The 21,823-nt window shown below is 40.3% G+C and overlaps 1 protein-coding gene across 2 annotated transcripts in view; it reads right to left on the bottom strand.

The window, feature by feature from the left end:
* LOC124997259 (carbonic anhydrase-related protein 10-like) overlaps positions 1-21,823 on the bottom strand; it is a 96,424-nt gene that overhangs the window by 41,548 nt on the left and 33,053 nt on the right. For both annotated transcript variants that reach the window (XM_047570835.1, XM_047570836.1), the window contains exon 3: positions 7,113-7,255. In XM_047570835.1, the coding sequence (XP_047426791.1) occupies positions 7,113-7,255 (143 nt within the window). The remainder of the gene's footprint in view (positions 1-7,112; positions 7,256-21,823) is intronic.

The raw sequence follows: 21,823 nt of genomic DNA, 5'->3' as shown, positions 1-21,823 counted from the left end.
CAGCAACACGGATTGTGGATTTGATGCACGGTTGGATTAAAGCCCCGGATCCCTACTGTGAACATGCCATTCTGTCTGAAGCCATTTTGGACAAAACGCCCCATGGGATCTAAAGGTGCAAAGAGATTTTAAAGCGTAAAGTAACAGGCTGTTAGCGTCTTAGAGAGCTGAACCTGTTATAATGCTCCATCATCATTTTGAAGAGTGAAACACAAAGTTGCTGCTAAGGCTGACTGCTATTCACAAGCCTGTGTGCTGCAAACAGTTAGAAAAATAACAACTGCCTGACAATCTGTCTTTTTTTGAGTATTTACATTTCAGATACCTTTATATTTCCACTCTTCTACATTTCACAGGCAAATATTATACTTTTTACTTCTAAATGAGAGCAAGGCAGAGCAACACAAGCTGGAAACATCTTGGTTTTCACCTGAGTCCAGTTTAGACAATGAAAGGCTGCAGGCTGAAACCAAAGACGTCCTTATTATTGTGATTGTTAGTACTCTTAGTGTCAGGTCGTGTTCTCTGTGGATTTCATAGCCATTAATTCCATTCCTAAAATCTACACGCCTAATCTACAGCCACGCTAACAAGTCCAGGAGGATGTATTTATTTTGTGTTCATTTCTGAATAAACTGAAAATGAGTTCCCAGTTGGGAAACACAGCCCAAGACCTAATGTGCAAATGTTAAACCTTAGTCAACCTACACATCCATCATTGACAAAAGACAACAAATTCATGGTGGAAAACCAAACAACAAAACCACAGATCATGTCTTTTTTTTCTTGCATCAGGGTTGTTTCAACATCCTGATTTCAGAGCATCCAAGGATCATGTGAATTAGGATAAGATTCATTAATTATTACACCGGATGAGATGTTAAAATCACCTGTGCCATGATCCGAGGCAAAATGCATTTAGAAGCCAAGTCCAACTGGAAAAAACGACCAGCAGGTTAGCAGTCAGCTACCAACTAGCAACCAACAAGAAGACACCAGCTAACTAGCCTAGCCAACCAGAATGAAATACATCAACAACTACTTAGAATTGACTTGGTATTTATATTTCTCTTGCAGTCTGCCTATCATGTTATTTTTTGATAAAATATCACAGTTAAAATAAACCTCAAACACTGCACCCAATAGGTTCTGAGCATTTTCATGTGGTTTATGACCAGATGCTCCAGAAAATAATGACATTCCCATCAACCCCTGCGGTACAGTGTTAAGCGTTGATAAGAAAATGTTGGCATAACCAGGTTTTAACTACCAGCTGGAGTGAACTGGTGGCGCAGTCCTTTAGGCTATGTGTGGATGTACTCATCCGTGCAATTATTAATTTGACATGATGGAAAATGTTATTCATATAATTATTTCACCCATTGGAAAAGTAACAACCTACCAGCCACTATGTAATGCCTGTGTGTTTGCCTAGTCCTGCACAGTATAGGCCCAACTGACACTTTATGCTTTGTTAATTTCGTAATGCAATTAAATAATATTTGACCTATATTTTTTGTGGATTCATTATAAAATAATTCATAAAAATGTACTTTGCAAAAGTTTGAATCACTCACACGCAGAACAAGAGCATGCACATTACAAACACTCTAAAACTGCTCTATTTATGTCCCACATTAGATCACGGACTGAGCCGCACTGTGAATCTGCGAGCATGTAAACACATGCAAATGTATTTCCAATAGCACAGCAACGCAGTAATCCAGATATTTTATTAGCCCAAGCGACCTACATTCCCCGGTGGTTTGGATTAGCAGAGCCTGAGCTTCTGCTGCTGTTCATCTGATCTCATGCCACCCTCCCTCCTCTGAGCCGTGGCGTGCGGCGGCGGCCGTGATTAGTGGCTGACACCGCCCTCTCAGAGAATAACGTTCTTAGGCCTCACAGCGATGTGCAAGTCTCATGTTGGAATTACAGCTAATGTTCCTCTAGGTTTTTCTTTGCACCGGTGGCGCAGGGGTCTTCAACGGTTTTCAGACCGAGGACCCCGAACTGATGGAGACATTAAGTAGGGACCCCCTACCAACTACATGTGTTCTATATTAAACTCGGCCTATTTATAAATATACATTATTATTATTATCATCATTTTGCATTGATACTGCATTATCATACTAAAATATGTTAGATTCATTTTAATGTGTATTCAAAGAAATATAAAAAATAGATAAAAATGTCTAATCAACCAAAGATCTTGTGACATCCTTGCAGTAACTCTGCAGACCCCCCAGGGGTCACAGACCCCCTGTTGAAGACCTATGAAGTAGGACAATGTTGGCCAGTAGAAAACATAATGAAAACGGACTGTGGTTATAGGTATGTAATAAAAACAGCACCTGCTGAAATGCAGTGCTTGCACTTGAGTCAAATTTTTTGTGGGGCCATAATGTCCTGATATTTAAAGAAATAGCTGAAAACACAAGGCTAAATCCAAAAAGAGTGACATGTGCAACGATGTGTACCTTCGGTTTTCAAGCTGACAGGGATTTAAAGATTGATTTTACAACGTGTAGGATTAAGTGTAATTGCTCTCCACACACCAGACCTTAGATAAGAGGCTGGCCTCAGTGTAACAAGTAAATGGATGAGTGGCCGTGCTTTGTCATTTAAGCTATGAAGTGGGCACTTCGCGTCTTACAGTTGTTCTACCAGGAGTGTAATCAGCCCTCTTTCTGTCTGCCGTCGCCTGCAGGCTTTTATCTTTTTGTCTTGGAAGGTGACAAACAATACTTCTAATGCACAAGACACGTGTAAATGTCGTCTTTGGTTTCATTCAGAGGGGCAGAGTACGTGTATCGGGGCATCGCGATGATGCTTTTAGAATGAAATTGGTCGTGTAAATTATTCTGTCAAACTCAGGGTATGCAAAACAGCAAAGGAGAGATTTAGTATTTAAATGCGCCGGCTTTTTTTGATAATGGTGAATTATTGTTAGGATATACACCGATCAGCCACATCATTAAAACCACTGACAGGAGAAGTAAATCAAAAGTATCTGGGGGATGATGCACAACCCATAGCTCAACCCATAGGAACCAAACACCGCCACTAACCACGTCCTGGTGCCTGTGGTCATAATGTTATGCCTAATTACTGTATGTTAATCGATCAAATGACACCACAGGACCCGCCCATGTCCATTCTCTGATAATCCACAACTGGTTACAGTAACCAAAATGATATAAGATGCATTTTCTATTTATAAATGTTGTTGAAATGCTTCAAGAGTGACACATTAAAGCGCCTTGAAGTTTGAAAGAGACGGTGAAGCCCTCCATAAATGAGGTGGACGACATTCGTAGTATCAGAGTTTTTGCGGCAAAGCAGTCTGTTGTCCTGGAAAGCAAAAGCCTCAAAAGGATTTTAAAGATAATGTCTGTCTTAAACGTATGTAAATTACCCAGTTTACAACAGTATTTATCAATTCACTGAGAAATCGGTGTCACTCAAATACATAATTAATGGGAATAAAAGAGAAAGCAGATGGCAATCAATATTCAAAGATTCAACTCTTTCTGAGTGGTCATGAAGCACCTACAGTCATCGTCGTATTCAGCTCAAGCCAACCTTTAACAATACCTCCAGAGTTTGGAAGCCTACCAGAGGAACATTAAAAGATAATAACGAGGCACCGTATTGTACTTTGCCGAGATCAAAGCTGTCTGCCGTGATCAAATTTTCACAAAGACGTGATGTTTCGAGATAATGTCCCAAGATTCAAAACAGATCTTCGTCTAAATCAAAGGCAGAGGTGTTATTGTGGTAAAAAAAATAAAATAAAAAAAATACCTTCAGTTTGAAGTTTGCCTCATTTTCAGGGTGGATTATTTGAAATAATGGACTGCGGCAATTTCACAGGTATGACTAAGAGCGGCTGATCTTAGAGAATCAATGTGTGCGGTGAAGTGATTTCAAAGGAAAAATGAAAACTATCAAGACTTAGTTTGATGTCCAAAGGGAGAGATTAGGCTATGTTTAGATGGCCAATATTTATCCACCTTGATTGAAATCATCCTGATTAGAGTTTCTAATTTAACGGCTTAGGTAAATGCCAAAAAGAATAATCTGACTAGGCATGAGACGGATATATTAGTCAATATGTGACACGCTCCAAAACAAGCTGAGCCTGTTTTTATACAGGCTATACATATATGCAGCACACAGTATGTAGAACATGAGCTGTCTGCTCTAACATATGTATTCAGGTCAATATAGATTTCAACCTCCTTAGACAGATGGATCCTAACATGTTGTTCAAATAGGAAACACTCCTACATGAACCATAACACAACAATAAATACCTAAAATACCTAAATAAAGACTTGTTGTCTTTGTTCCGGTTGTGATTTGATTGTTTAGTGATTCCTGAAATCCTATTTCCCCCCTGCAACAGCAATTGCTTGTGTGTATCAGAATAAAATAGGTGTGAAGTAACCCTTAAATTCTGAGATAAATTCAGATGTCCTATTTGCTTGTTGCAAGGTAATGCCAATTTTGACATGCTGTGCTGTAAGTAATATACTGCTCAGAGCTCTGTGCATAATCATTGCAGCAACGCACGGAAAACACACAACACGTTTTTTCAGCACTGGTGTCTATGGCCCAATAGACTCCTTCACAGCTCGTAAACAGTGTGGCGTTTTTTGATGGGCGGGGCTTAATTGGAGGCAAAAGCATTTTTCAATGGACTGTTTTAGCAAGAATGGACAAGGATAACGTATATTTTAGAGAATATACTAATACACTCACTCCCCGAGACTGTGAGTGTGTTTTTAAAAAGTTGACTGATGGGACTATATTCACCGACTCCTCACCGGATGGACGATTTGACCAAAGGAGGACACAGAGGGGACGAAGTCTGGTCTGTCTTTATCAAGTGAAGTAAGTGGAACCACTGTGGAGGGTAACGTAGTAAATGCAACTTCTGCTTGGACACCCCTAAAACACGCAACTAACGCTGCGTTAGCTCGCGGTTGGCATTAGCATTAGCATGTATCAAGAATCCTCCATATAATGATTAACTTAACATTATTTCAGTCACAGTTTAGGCTTATGTTATCCATGACGTCATCAAGGCTGAAAATAATGATGTATTAGATATCAATCTTACCTGATCATAAATCAGAACTCAAATGTGAGTTGTTGATGATTGATGATCGACTGTCTCTAATCTTTTCTTTTAATCATGTTTAGCCAATGTTGTCCACAACTGGCAGTGGCTGGTAAGCGATAAAACTTCAAGTTAGTGTTTCTGATTTTTCAATTTTGGCCCCCAAAAAATATAACACCACAACATTTTCCTGGTTGACAGTAACAGAGTTCACCTCTGTTTTGCCTCCAGCTAACGGTGTGACGTCACAGCGACATAGGCCATGAAGGGGTCTATAGAACATAAATCTTTTCTGGAGTTTTTCAAATACCTGGTGGAGATGGCAGGAAAAGTGTCTCTTATCCACCGGGCACAGGGTTGTTCATTTCAGGCTTAAGTTTATCAGGTGGAAATTCAGAAAACAGCCGGGGGCTTAAGGGATAAACACTTGGATTTTGTGTATCTCTGTCTGCTGTTTTCCAACAAAACTATTACTTTGTTTCCTTCAGGACAAGACCTTATAGTTTTAAACAGAGAACAGGTCCCCAGAAAACGTAATAAATATTATACCCTAATGATTTAATTTCACATAATAAAAAAGGATTAAGAGTTTTTTTTTTAATTATTATTATTTAACTTTACTGTAGGATAGTTTTGTTGTCTAGTAAGTGTAAACTTTGAAACACGTTTGACAAACTTATCTTTGACTTGATATTCACGCCTTGGGACTTGTGAGCCAAAATGACTTTTTTTTAAAAAAAACAAAAACAAAACAAAAACAAACAAAAAAACACTGAAATACTTTTAGCTTTGGAGAAGCTATATTTTGTTTCTGAAATTGGGTGATTTCGACTGCTCTACCTGATAACATCACGGCGTACAAAGATGTGGCAGCTGCTGCAGAAGCCAGAGCACACGGCTGCTATCATGGACTGAGCCCCAAAAATAAGATTAAGAGGAGCACAGCGGTGTAACGTGATATATATATATAAGATCTGTAGCTTAAAAAAAATAAATAAATAAGCAACACAGCACAACTTGTGTAAGTACATGACCTCAAGGGAACTAACCTTAAACGTTACTAAGATATCTTAACTCTGACAACAGCTTAAAAGATGAAAAATTAAATTTTAATTTAAATGAAAAAAGGTTGAAAATATTGCATTTAAAATAAATGAATGGAGGATTCTTTAATTTAAAAAATGAAAAAAGCTATTTAATTTGCCTCAACCTGTAACTTATGACTATAATCACTCTCGGATACTATCTGAATTGTGATCTTTCATTTGGTAGACGCATTTCTTCAACGGCCACACGATCTATGACTTTATTATGTTGCCTTCCGCAAGGCTTCATCATAAGAGCCCTACATTCGCTTAGGATCCTTACATTTACAGATTGCCACAAAATGTTAAATATGACTATCAGTATTAAATATTGAAAAGAACAAAACTCCACTTAGTTAAAAAGTGGAAACTGGAACATCTGGATTTGGTACGACTTGCACATGTGTGACCTTTTCTCACATCTGCCCGTCAGTCTGGCATTAATCCATCTAAACACGGCCAAAAGAAAAAAACTAGAATACGCTACTAAATCTCAAGATAAATCCAGGGTTCAATGTACAACGTCACGGAAAAGCTGTGTTTAAAAGTGATTTAGAGAGGATTTTTTCTTTTTTTTTTTTTGGCCTGTAAAGATTAACCGTGATTGCTGTGTAAAGGGCTAAAATTGTAATTCCTCCTGAGCCCGCGGTCAAATGTAGCTGGGAATGTCGAAGAAGAAGGGGAGAAAAAAAAAAGTGTCAGAGAATCTTGATTCTTGAGGCAGCGGCGGCGTTGTGTTTTCTTTGTGATGAATTAAAGCCCGGCTGTCAGACAAGGACAGTCCCGCCGGTATCGCGATGTTGGATGAGTTCTGTCTGCTCTTCCCTTCCGCTGACGATCACCGAGGGAGTGTTTTCGCGCGAAGATTAATGTCTTTAAGTGAGTTCGTCTCTTACCTTGCGACCCCCTGTGTTGAGCCTGAGGGGGGTCAGGTACGGGTCGAAGATCATGTGGCTGGTTTCGATGTCGATGGGGGACTGCCTCTTCCCTATGGCGCACAGGTTCCAGGCTGAGTTCACCAGACCCCAGAAGGATGGGACTGGTGTTGGAGGACAAGAGGCAGAAAAAGACAGTAATTAGTGTCTGTGCATGTGTGTCTGTGTGCGCTTTCAACAGATCAAACCGTAAGAAGAGAGGAAAAAGAGAGCAAATGAGCTTCATTATGACGGGATGGGAGAAATGAAGGAGGTTGGGGGGTGATTTGAATTTAGATACGGCTTTCATTAAAGTCTCTAGGTTATTATCTGCAAGTACGACTAAGGTGGAGAAACAGACTTTATTAAAATGTGTCAAAAAAACTCCACAGTGTTTGAAGACTCAAGGGTCACATCTGGCCATTCGACAAAAATATTTAACTCAAACACGAAAGCTGTAATAATCCCGCTGTGTATTGAGTTGCTAACCAAGCTGATATAAGCTGCTAAGCCCACACTTAAAGAAAAAAAAACTGCACTTGACCTCCATTAATAATAAAAAAAAGTCACTTTTATAAATGTGATATTTAACAGGTAAGTATTCCCACGGCTAAACCTAAGTGGTATTCAGTGTACAGTCTTGAACATAAGTAATTCAGCAAGTGTTACAGCTGCAATTTTTTTCTTCCTCGGGCTCTCTCTGGCACATGCAACGTGCAACATTAAATACCACATCGAGGTGTGGGCTTTAATAAGTGTAGATCTGCATCAGTGTAGACAGAACAGTGCGGGAGATGTAGTCCTTTTAAGACGTGGTGTGTTATGATGTAACACGGAGACGTGAATGAGAGCGTAAAGAAGAGTAGAATGAGATTCAGGGGATTCAGAACGAATCTGGGTTCAACTGAAAGTGAAACTTCACCGAGTGAAAAAATTACAAGTTTTAATTCTTCGTCACAATTAAATGTAGTTAGCCACCTTTAGCTTAAAACCAGGTGGTGGAATGAAACACATGCAACATAAATGCCAGTTTTAACCCTATAGTCACCATTTCCACTGGTTTATAAGTCTTGACCTCCATTAGTGATGCACCTGCTGCCATTCTGCCGTTCTTCTTACTAAATGGGAGTATATTTGGATGCTGATGTACATGGAAGTTAAAATAATATGATATAGAGGTGATACAATTTGAGCATGATATCTCACATATCATATTTTATAACACACTTCTTGTCTAAACCCAAGCAGGAGATAATGGATGATGCGTGGTGAGGGCACGCTAACAACATGGCTATTGACTGTTTATGAAAAGCACATTGGTTTGATGTTTGTTGCTGTCAAATGTCTGTTCCATTAAAGTCAAATACCAAAAGAGCCACATCATCGACAAAAAGGGCTCAGAACAACTTTGCCTTTTTGCAAAGATCCCATCCAAACAACACCATGTTATTTTTTGTGTCTGAACTCCTCATTACTTTGAAGCAACCTTCGCCCTCCTCCAGTTGTTACCAGGATTTAATCCTCAGAAATTGGGCAGAGGTTGCCAATTCATGGTTCAACTGAGGCCTTCACATTAATTATTAGCTGCAACCCTTTAGCCAAAACATGATCCAAGTCTTTGATACATTAGACTACACAACATGTTTTGATGCAGCGTGTGTGTCTGCGATGTGGGATCTGTTTAAACTTAAGCCCCATGTAGGATCAGATGCTGCAGGCTCGCTTTCTACCACCAGCTGATCAGTTGCCGTAATGAGATTACCGACTTCCACTACGTTGCAGCGTTGGAGCTGGAATGCGATTTTGCAAGTGCGTTGGACTGATTGCTGTCCCAAGGGCAGCCAGATGCAGACTGGATGAGTTTCCACTGCAGCAAATAGATACGAAGAGGCTGATCACATGCGCAGAGACGAACACAGACCCTCGGATGACCCCACTAAAACCATTGTAAGTTTGACACATGCATACGACGACATCAGGACGAAAGGGCTTACAGCCAGCTAAACTGTAATGATGCTCGTCAGGGTCAGGCTTACCGACGACTCGAGTGTAAAACAGCTGCCATAAAACTGATCAATAGTTGTGAGCGTGCTCCACCTCCACAGCTAAATAAAAAATATGTTGATAAAAAAATAACTTATTTAGCCATTTTGTTCTTCTACAGCACCTCTACTCCTACACTTCATCACTCTGTCTCGCTCCACACATTCTCTCATCCCTCTCTGGTGCTATTCGTGAATGAGTGGAGTGACAGATGTAGCAGTCCTGACCTGGAGAGTGCAATCCTGACCCCATGCTCGGCACACAGCCCCATGTAAACACTGTTATATCACTCAACTGTGTGTGTGTGTGTACGTTCATGAGTAGGATAAGTAGGTGGTTCATGTCCGTGATCCTAACACACACGAAATGTATATAGAGTTCTGTAGGGTTCTGTGCTAGGGACGATACTATTCACATTTTACATGTTTTTTTATATATATATCATGAGGAATTACTGCAGAAATTGATGTTCCCAACGGATGACACTGAACCATTTATTCAACCCTCTGGAGTCCAGAGTATAATTGGCTATTTTTGGTTTTTACCATTTTCATCTCAGAAACTGTTTACATTGCCTTGTTTGGCATCATTCTTTTCAGCACAACCTCAACTGTGTCATTTTACAATATTTTTTTTCATTATGACAAACTGTATTAACACATTGGACCAAAAGCCAAACTAAAACAATAAAAAAGTTAGATATTTCACTGTGAACAAACCTTTTTTTAGTACTTAGAATGTAAATCTACAGTGTAAATCTCAAGGGGTTGTGTACAAATGCAGGAAATGCAATTTTGTACAACTATTTACAACCATTTACAAAACTATCAGGTGTAACGATAAGTAATAATATCTAAAAGTCCCAAATCTCTGGCTTCTCTCTCTTTGGCTGCAGTCACTCCATAGACTGAATATAGCGTCACTCCCACAACTTTGCCCTCTTCCTTAGCAACTATTGACACATCATATCCTGATTGGTTGATGGTATGCCCTTTTCCACCTGTTGTCATGTTATTTTTGTTTTGTTTTTTTGCTTTTGAGCATTGGAAGCTCGTTAGTGATGGCCTGTCAACACAATTTAAAAACTAGTATACAGTTTGAAGGTGGCACTCTGCGTCTTGCCGTTACGTCGTCTTACATTTTTCATGTGATTTGGACGCACAGGCACGTCCATTGACTTCAGAGGGTCAAACCCTCTTAGGTTTCTGTGTTTGTCCTAAACAACAGCTGCCGATAAAGTTGGAATAATTTACTTTAGAGACACTTTTTTTTTTATTCCTATTTATTATATGGACTGGTCTTATCTGGACTTAGTTGATATGTCCTTTAAGACTACCGCCTTCCATTACCTGCCCAGTCTTGCCCCATTTACAAACATTAGGTCACATTAGTGATGCTGATAAACTAATCCTTATTCTCAGGATGTCCAAATAACTCTCCAAAAAGTCAATACAAACAGCTCCAGTGAGTGTACGGAAAAGGAAAAAGTGGCCTACTTCAGCTTGTCTTCACTGGCTCCCCCTTTAAATCCAGCATACAGTGCACTGTCAAAGCCTTCTTCTCACACACAAGACCCTTTAAGGGAAGGCTCCATCACATCTCAGCCACCTCATAGTAGCATATCACCCCTGCAGAATATATCTCTATCAGAGCGCAGGCTCACTTGTGGTTCAAAAAGAACAACTAGAGGCAGTGTGTTTGACGACGAGACTCTCCTCCTAGCGGATCCAGGTCCCAGTCTGGAGATCAAGAGCCAGACGCTCTTCTTGTTTCCGACCTGGCCTCACGAACCCACGCGCGCTCATGATTCATCTTACATTTACGACGGCCCACTCACCTGTAATATAAACAGCCATTATCCTTGACATAGTTTTCTGCCTTTCTACCTCCTGTTAATCTGCATGACATTAACTTCATGAGCACACTTTATACCCGCTAAGCTGTTTCATATTAAATGCTCTGAGTGCCGGCTCTCTTCAGTTTATCCACCATGAATCTAATATGTATCATATGTGTGTCATGAAATCTCGTTCATCTATATTTTATTCGTATATATGAATGCTAATGTGCTTCAACCAGATGCTTGTATGAATGTATCTGCTTGCATCTGATTATCCCTTCCAGCTACCCCCATCCCTGACTCCATGTTGCTTCCTGTTACATATAAGCCACCGTATCCTTAGTGCATGCTTTGGGGGCTCCAGGCTGTGTTCTGTAAAGCATCTAGAGACAATCCTGCTTGTTACTGATGCAATCTAAACACAACTTTTTTTAAACTGATCGGTGTGAGTGACAGACACTGAAGGTATGTCAATTAGCACATGTAGCTGTGCTGAAAGGGGGCAAAAAAGACGTATCAGCTAAATAATGGTTGTGGTGGAGATGACCCTAGCTCTGTGACGTAGCTCTGTGATGTAAATCCCAACACTGGGAGCGAGACAAATATGGACATTTAGACATTGAGCAGGGCAAAGTAAATGCACACGGTAGAAATCACTACCACATTTTGTGACAGTTACCTGAACATTAGTTGGTTTGTTGGTAACAGGAAACGTTAATAAGAATACTTGATGGAAATTTGTAAATTTAAACAAATGCACACACAAATTGGGTCTCAAATTGTAGAATGGTCATTGCTGCCTGTAGCTGACCTTCTACAACTGATGGCTACAAATTCTTCCCATTTGAGAGCTAGGAAAACTGTCTGTATTTGGTACATTAAATTAGAAATGAGGTGTTACGGCTTAAAATAGATCAACTTCTCCGATAAATATGTGTACTCCTTCTGTACACCACAGTGTTTATGTGTAGCTGCCAAGAAAACATTGAACGCAACATATTTGAACACAGCTCTCAAGGAAAGAAAACTGTTAAGTCTCCGTCTTGGAAATATACTAAACTTGGATATACTAAGTTTTTGTTGTTTAAAGTGGGATATCATTCTTTAGCTGTTGTATACTTACATAAAAAATGTATGTTTATTCCAGAGTCCTTGGCTGTGTTGCTATTTTCAATCTGTCAGTTTAGATCATCAATAAATAACGTAAACTGGTGAAAATGTAAGGTAATGCACTAAGGGAATATCGAAACAATTTTACACACCTCTGTGATTTTACCCGTTAGCCTATTTATTTACAATTAATTTCAAATACCTGCTGAGACCAAAAAATACCAGCTAATTTCCAAATAATGTATTCCTATTCATTTTATCCCCTCACATGCCAGTTCACTCATCAATCTCCATACTATTTTGTTCCACCTTCCTGGATTAAGGGTACCTCCCGCACTGGTACTGAACAGTGCCATTAGGATGTTGTGTAGGACTGTTGGATGACTGGGAGCTGAGTCATGGCACCGTTTTTGCATCAAATTTCCTAAAACATCCCTGAATTGATGGAGTTGGACTCTGAACTCCAAAGCTCTGTTCATCACTGGATGTGTTTGACCTGATGACTGTTCAATAGTAGCTAGTTTTCAGCAAAGCAACCAAACTCCATGCTCACTGCTGTCGCACACAGAAAGGAGATGGTACGAGGCCATGTGGCAACTACCATAACTTGACGATGAAGCCTAAATAGAAATGTGAAATGCCAGCATGTATGCCAAAGTGTCTCTGGCTCCAACTGACTCCCATTCAAAAACTACTACCTCTCTCTCTGCTAGTGATTATTCTGGTTATAATTGCTATATAAAAAAGATTTGAAGGCTTGTAAAATGTTACGTTTCCTGGGTTTCTGTTTAAACAATGTTTAAACAATGTTGAGTTTTGGGAAGACATTTCATCTGAGTAGTTTATTCAGTTCTGAGGGACTGGTGGGAGGTTGAGAACTCTGTGGGTGTCACTTGATTTACCAGAAACTGGTGCAATTCATTTCCATTACCGGCTGGATACTCACCTGTCGTCGAGGTAGGTATCTAGTATTGTCAGTGAGTGGCTTCAGTCTCGAGGTGTGAATGGATTGAAACTTCTTGTGGACAAAACTTAAGACTGGATTGTAAATTGATGGCAAATCATATCTTAGGCATACTCCTCTGTTCAGAGAAGGGTTTTCCAATCTGACATCCAGTATGTTTACATGCACATGAAAAAAATGAATTATTGCCTTAATCTGACTTTAACTGGACAACCTTAGGGCATGTAAACACATTACTCCGACTAAAAATCTGAGTTATCCTTATCCGATTAAGACACCCAGATAATGTGATTGGAAATCGATCTCCTCCAGCATGTATACGCTTAACTGGGATTTAACCAGACAACGCAAGTGCGCAGGCTTTGGTGTATGACCCCTGAACAAAAATATCCAAGTAAGTCGGTTGCAGAAGATGAAGGTAAATAGAGCCGGTAGAAGAACCACCTCGGGGATAGCGCACACCTTATCTGCACCGTAAGTAGCGTGCACATTATGTGCGAGATTAAAAAACTGAACCATCATCCATCTGGTTGTTGTTTGAAATGCCGGTCTCTTGTTTATTATATGATGTAATAGGTCAGCAGGAAAAGGGGCCGTATTAACTCACTGACAACACAAATATTGCCACCTAGTGTGTTAACATGTGTATGTAAACTCACTGATAGATGGCTTTCTTTACTCCTTCAGAAGCCTTTCCCCCCAACCCATAGGACCCAAAAGACCCCAGTTACAATACTTTGTTGCCAGACACCACAGGACACCCTCAGAAGACCCATGTCCATACTAATGGGTTTGTGGTTAAATGAACAAGCCTCACATGGTGATTTTGTTTAATGTTCATACCGAAACCTATGGGGACAAAACCTGCAGTTCCTCAAATGGCCACTCGAGGGCAGCTCCAAAAATGCGAAACGATATCAAGGTTTATAGTTGAGCACAATGTCCAGCTTTGGTGGTGCATTGACTGACAGTAGGTGGGCCAACAGGTTGCTAGCTTTCTGCCGTGGCTTCATTCACCGGACTCACCACAATGGCAAGATGCTACTCACACTAAGCCTCAAAACAGCTCATCTGGACACCTGTCGGGGAGGTGATGGAGGGTTCTACCGTGCTCATATGCAGTCAGTAGTTTGTACTCAATCACAAAACCTCCAAGACCAGCTGCTGTTGGCTCAGATTTGGACAGCATCTTATTCTTGAGGCTCAAAACATAAAAAAACAAACAAACAATAAAGCTGATGAGATATCCATCGACATATACGGTTTGCACAGCGGAATTGCCCCTCTACAGATACAATGAAGTTGTGGGGTAAAGGAGAGCGGAGAGGAACAAGGTGACAAAGGGAAGGAATGAGAGAGGAAGGAAGCAGAGGGATGAAAATAGAGGAAGGAAGCCCTGAGGAATCACCCTCCTTTTTAATATTAATGACCGACTGGGTTCAAATGGTGAGACAAGGAACAAGAGAGACGGAGGGAGGAGAGGCCAAGAGAGAATAAGGAAGGAAAGCCTGAGGATTGGTTTTCTGGAGACTCTTATGTTAAGTGACAAGGACATGATTTAATACCGTGGTGAGTGATACAAGCTAAATTATACTGGATTATTATATATTTGCCTTGTCAACAGCCCATCTGACAGTGCCCAGTGCACCAAGGATTAAATCCGACTAACAAGGATATAATGTTTATCCAAAGCCTCCTTGGTGCAGCTCTGTGCAATTGTTGTCCCTACGGTTAAACTAGCTGTTGCCTTCATTACCATTTCAATCCAAAACATACTGCTGGCCCAAATTCTCACAAGAGCACCACATATGAATTAATCCACCACAAAAATAGTCCCTGACAAGCGTCCTATTTTCACCTACAGTGCCCATCTGCTTGCTGAGTCTCAAAATAAAACGCCGCATTACAAGTACAAAAAAATAGTAATATTGGTAAAATCTATTTAAAAGTTCTCAATAACAACAATATGGAATAAAACTGAGTGGTAAAAGTTGGTATAATCAGTGCTGCAGATGATCGTAAGATATTATTGGAAATATATAAGATGGGAGGTCTCGACGGTCTTTCTCTGGGATCCACCCGTCACTCAAAACTGCCAGGCCCTAAATTATGCATTTCCTTAGGTCTTAATAAGATCTAAACATGTAAGTTATGTAAAAATCCACCCCAAGTGATTCAGGTTGTAAACATGTTTATTTCTGCTGTAAAGTTGGAGACTCTAACATGGAGGTCTGTGGGGATTTAGTCACTTCTGAAGGCAGCCTCAAGTGGCCGTTTAAGGAACTGCTTCACGTCGTACGCTAGCATGTACACCGATCAGCCACAACATTAAAACGTTGTGAATAATGTGAATAACAATGGCCGTAGACATGTAGCACCCACCCAGACCAGACCAGATAATCCCCACCCCATAGCAATGATATCCAAATTCACTAGATCTCAAACTGATCAAGTATCTGTGGGATGTAAAACAAACAGCTGGTTAGCTTAGCTTGGACAATTATTTAAAAAAATCTAAATTCTCCATTAATTCAGGGGATGCATGCCAGACTATTTCTTGGCTGCAACAGTGGTTTCCTGGAGTCTGCAAAGAAGCCTTCTAACATTTCATTCCCTATTTGTGACACAGCAGGGAGCTCGTGGAATTAATTTTAGTCAGTTAACAGAATATAGACGGCGTGTCCACTGTAGACATATGACACCCATATGAGGTTCAGACTGTACAGTACAGTACAAAAGTGAGAAATGGTAGAGATTATCTCTCGTGGAGCTAGGACGTAACGGCTGTGTAGACAGGAGCCTGGGAGGTCGAGGCGCTATCAGACAGCCAGGAGTGGAGGCTTGATGAGCGGATAAATGGGATGGTGGAAATTTCAAGCCGGGAAGGTGGAGTGAGGCTAGACTGAGGTCTGTTTAGGGATGGTGCACTCACAAAATCATTGTTTCACCGAGCGTGAATAACTCCAATCAATGCGGAGTGACCCACCTCTATGAGCAAACAACAGCCATTACATGAATTGGTTACTTGTTTTTTTTTTTAAATAAATAAATTTTAAAAAAAAAGTCACTTTCAGAATTGATGTGTAATGACAAGGGACACGCAATGTAGTCCCAAAGTCTGCAAATGCTCACATTAACCTTTCTTGTTCTTTTTAAAAAGCAATTTATCCTCTGAAATGATTTCATTATCAGCTCCTGCTACAGTGGAAGCCATAATAGAAAGTCCCTTATCAGACATCCATTGTGTGTTAGTGGCGCAGCACATACAGCCAGTAACACTGCCCCCCTCTTAAAAATCTGGAGCGCACCTTTTCCTCTTGCTCTTACTTTTATCTACGCCGATGTCCTTTCTGCTTACTAAACCTTGTCGTGACAACTCCCTCTCTAAAAGAGCCTCACAAATAAATGCTTCTGACTTGATTCAGACAAAAACAAAGTTCTTTCTTGCTTGGCTCACTATAAAAAAATTCATGGCCTTCTTAAAAGGCTGGTAACATAGTACATGTTATATATATAGAAAAAAACAAAGGACACACTCAAATCAAATATATTACACCGTATATAGAACCAAGGTTGAAATAGAGTTCAGAAACGGCCTCTTAAGAGCTGGAACACCACAAAAAGGGGCCCTGGGCAACACAAATGAGGACATTTTCTCTTCTCTCTAGACATTGTGTATGTATTGTTAGATCATCAAACTGATGAGAGATTAAGTAGGGACCCCCTACCTACTGTGTGCTCTATATTAAACTAGTGCTATTTATAAATATACATTATTATTATAACTTTGCATTCAACATTAAGATATTCAAATAATGCACAGGTTTAATTATACTATTATATTTTAATTTCAAACATGCAAAAATGAAAAGATAAAGAAAATAAAACAAAGCGATAAGCACCTGGCTCTCGGGCCAATTGTGGGGAACCTGACAGAGTCAACGTGTAATATGCAGCCTTGTGATTGGCCCAGCAGCGATAGGGGCGGGGCCTGCGGTGTATACAAGGCTTAGATTGACAGGTCTAGTGTGGCGCTCTGGGTGAAACAGCTCGTGTATCGCTGAATGAATCAAGTGTTGACTGAAAGATAAAGTCTTCTGCCTCCATTTATCCCTTTACTAAAATATGTTGGATTGAAAAAGATTAAATTTATAAAATTATAAAAATATATATATATATGAAAATGTGTAATCAATCAAACATTTTGCGACCCCCTAGGGTCCAGATAACCAGATTGTAGAAACTTGAGTGCACATGGGTTGATTTTGTAAAATATCCCCTTAAAAGTGAAGTGAAGCATTATTACATTTTTTTTTTTTTTTTTTGCTACAAAGCTATCACAGTGTAAAATGGCTAACACAATTGACAGTGATGGGGGGCACGTGACCTCGGCGTGTCCACAGTCGTAGCTTCAGCCTGGCTGGTGAGTAGTAATTAGTGAGAACCGCTCCTCCTAAAGAGAAGTAAAATGTAACGTGAGCTCTGTATATTTGTGTCACTGAGCCGCCCATTAGGACCAGACATTAACCCAGCTCAAGGCTTAAGAGGTTGTCATCCGTACTGACGCAGATTGTCAGGGTCCAGCAACGTGTAAGTACAATATATTCGCTTACACGCAGATCGCACTGGCTGGATTTTCCTCACGAGCCGTGTATTACTGACACGCTGTTTGCTGGATGTCCACTTTGTGCTTTATACCACAAGCTGTCAGTTCAGATCATGTGTTGATGGGAAGGGATAATAAGATTATGGGATCATGTCGCTCGATTACGAAAGACAGCAGGAAAAGACGTTCGGATTTTAACAAAGCTCCACAAGTATTTGGACTAATTATTAGCACATGCAGTTTTTTTTTTTTGCACATTGGCATCTTTGTTTTTAAATCCAGAAGTTGCTGTTTGCTTTAAATAAACTGAGCAGAGCAATTTTTCCAATTATAACAGGTAAGCCATTCGTTCTTGTAACTGAAAAAAACTTTGTTAAAAGAGTAAAAGTAATTCCAGTTAGTTTAAGGCAAATTAAAACAGCATCAAGAAACTGTGACTCAAAGTTTCTGCATGAAAACTCACTGGTGATGAGCAGCGACTATCTCCTTCTTAAACCGATCCACGCAACGTTTAACGAACTAAACCACAAGCGGCAGTCGGAGTCTTTGTAGCCGTGGCCCGCAGCGACAGTTTTCAGAAAATGTTTGAACCGAATGAGTTTCTGAGCAGCCGAACGGTTCGAGGTAGCTCTGGGCTGCAGCGGTGCGCGGCAGCGGCTGTGTGAGAGTTTCTCATGCGCACTTCAAATATGTTTAAGATCGGAAATTTGACGCGTTGCAGGCAGCACTCGTGAATGGAAATTTTATAATAAGACAAGCCAAATAAAATGCCTCGGCGCATTCAAACTGTGATGCAACACCGCTGTAATGCGCTTTGTGTCGCTTCCGGTTTACTGCCTCTCTGTTCATCTGCTTCCCCCCGTTCTCCTGTGTCCTGATCACTGATTTCCTCACCTCTGCAGTGGATGGAAGGGGCCAAGACACACTGAGGACAAAAAGGAGGACTTGAGCATAATGACAGAGCAGGAATTCACGCCGCTTTCTTGACACATACAGTTTATGGACACCAGTCTAGACGTCTAGGGCGGCATCAGAGAGATGTCTGACTGATCCAACATTGTGACTACAAGTTCTTACATTCAGCCAAAGTCTAACTCTCCTCGGTGACTTTGAGTACATATGCTGTAGCAGCCATAGAGCCCTGATCAGGAAGTTAATTAGAAATTAGAAAACCTATTCTTCACATCTTCACCAGTATCACAGCTTTTATTTTAGTGTGTGACACGTTTATACTCGTCAGTCTAAAAAAAAAAAACGTCAGCGCTGTGGGTCGGGTTAATTTTTGCATTTACTTCCTGCTTCGAAACAAATGTTTGTATCTCCAAACCCCCTCAGTTAACCTTTTCCTGGATGTGCTCCATCTATATTGAACCAAAACAATCAGTTCGCAAATTACTGACATGGAGAAGCAGCCGGCGATGGCAGAAACTTGCTACTACTAGGGTTGGGCAATGTACCGGTTCATAATGAATAGCAATTTTTTTTATATGAATTTTTAATACACCAGCACGCTGGTGTATTTAATTACACAGCGGCTGGAACGCTGCGCCGTGAGACACCGTTTCAGACCCGATCATTTTCAGTGTAGCACTTCTTATCACACGTGGTGCGACTAAGTCACTGTGAGGTGTTGTGAAGATGGAAAGGTCCGAAGATTAAGACACGGATGAAGCCAGATAAAGATGCTGTGTCGGTTGTTTGGGGCCCTATTTTACAACTAGTATGGAATTATTCTAAAAAATTCACTCATCATCACAGCAAAATAGTCCATCCTTAGTCAACCTATTGCAGCCGTTCCTCTCTCAACCAGTAGAAAATGTTGTGAACACCTGATTATGCAGAAAAAAAAAATACAGTGATATACATTTTTGGTCATATTGCCCAGCCTGCTTAAGGTCTGTGCTGTCGCCTTAGCTACGGCATCAAATCGACGCATATAGGAGATCTGCAAAAGTCTTGTTCTTACACTATGATAAGCTGTTTGTGCAAGCAGCTTATTATGACATGTACGTACTGTGTCTGATACAGCGTCAACTGAATCAGCAAATACCCAGAAATGATGCACGTTTACATCAGAGTTGTTGTGGAGTTACATTATGGCAACTCACTCAATGAGTCTGAATGTCTGAATGGATTTACAAAAAGGTCTTGTGAAGATTGTCGGTCACCCAGGTTATGGTAAAAACAAAGCTAAAACAGGTTTCTTTGGATTGTTAACTCGTTAAAACTCAACAAGTCCAGTTGTTTCAAGAGAAGAAATTCTCTTTCCGCCTTTGACCACATGAAATATAGAAAATAGGTTGTTTTCCATGCAAGAGAAAATCCCTACAACATCAATAATGCTTTATGATTTGTTCCTCCCAAAGCTGCTCCCCAGGGGACTGCCTCTGAATAAGCTTGATCCTGGCTTGTGTATCCAACAAAAAAACACAAAAGTAAGATATAATAAATATGGATGCAGCGATCAGTCACAACATTAAATCCACTGTTCTGCTGGGAAAGATTTGGACCTGGCATTCATGCACCAACTAGACCAGATCAGGCACTCCCACACCTTAGCAATGACACTCATTGATGGCAGCAGCCATCCACAACAGGAAGCAGCCTGAAACTGAAAAAAATGGCCTCCAAATTCCCTAGATTCCATAGTATGTTGTGTCTTCTACTCTTTTTTTCGTGGCGTTTTCAAGCAAGAAAAAAAATTTGAGCACAAGAACACGAGGCACTACTGAACGCTGAAAGAAAGGCAACTGGGTTTGTTTGAGTTTTCTTGGAGAACCTCGCCAGCTGTTTTTTTATTTTGTAGTACTGTAACACTATTGCCTCACTGGCTCTATTCCGGGACCATCCAACACCCCCACCAGCCAGAGGATTTGTGACTGAGAGCGTGATGGTGTAAAGAAAAAAAAAACAAAAAAAAACAACAAACAGGTGCAGTTCGTTACGTCGCTGACCCAGGTGTTCTTCGTGAACATGACCCAGAACACGGCAACACTAAACTAGAAGTGTGTTCCCTTGAAATGCATTATGTAACCTCTGGAAAATGCTGTAGCTGAATATAACGGCAGATGACTGTAGGGTAATGTGGGCAGATCCCGGGAGAAATTCTGACAGAGACAACTTAATATGGTATCTTCTCCATACCCTCTAATGATTCCTCCACATCTTTGATATAAATTACCCTTTGAAGTGGATCACCAAGTGGAGAGCCACAAGACGAGGCGTCATGGGGCCGCTTATCAGAAGCAGAAAATTATTTAAGCATGTAGCTGGGGGTACAGCAAACAATGTAACTCCACATCAAGGAACAAATATGAGAATAAGGCAGACTAACATCACAGGGATGATTAGATGAAACCTGGATTAACAAGATCTCATCAACTAATTCTGGTAAGTTGGAGGAAGCTAAAGTACTGACGTACCGAAGATCTTGGATTTCGGCGCAACATAAGCTTTTATATGCCATCATCCTCTAAACTTTTTTTTTTCCCCTCAATGCGGCTAAGGGGCTCTCCTTGCTGTAAATTGTGTAGGATATTTTATGTGCTGGCATGAAAGGTGCATTTTGTTTGTGATAAACTAAAGTAATAATACATTAGATAAATAATTTATCTAATGCTAGAGGTTGAAATAGCTCACGTTGCTGCTTTTGTTAACTCATTAGCTTTTGTTTTATCCCCATTTTGCCATACAACTCCACCAGGACTCGGCTGAAAGGATTAGATTTTCCAATTTCCAAGCAGTTTGAAAAAATAGCAGTCAAAATTGGGGCAGCGGGCTACCTTTTGAACCTTTGAGTCTCACCGTCAACAGCAGAGTCTCTGGGGGACAGGGATTTTTTAGCTGCTAAACCAAAATATAGGTTGTCTATAACGCTTGAATGGAGTTAGCTTTATCCTAGAACACGTTTTTTTCTTTTTATGATTCAGACACTGATGTTTATGTAGCATCTCAATGAGAAAATTTACCTGTCAGGTAATGTTTTACTATCTTAATTTGGTGTGTTAGCATACTTGTGCTAATTAGCACTGAACTGACAGTTTATACATGCTATCTTAAAATAAATGTCTTATTTTGATAATTAGCCATAATATCTTACTAATAACCGAGACAAAGTTACGTGTCAATTA

The sequence above is a fragment of the Mugil cephalus genome, chromosome 20 (assembly GCF_022458985.1).
Source record: "Mugil cephalus isolate CIBA_MC_2020 chromosome 20, CIBA_Mcephalus_1.1, whole genome shotgun sequence".
In the NCBI taxonomy this organism is placed as follows: Eukaryota; Metazoa; Chordata; class Actinopteri; order Mugiliformes; family Mugilidae; genus Mugil; species Mugil cephalus.
The sequence above is the reverse complement of the archived record's forward strand: the minus strand, read 5'-3'. Positions and strand labels throughout refer to the sequence as shown.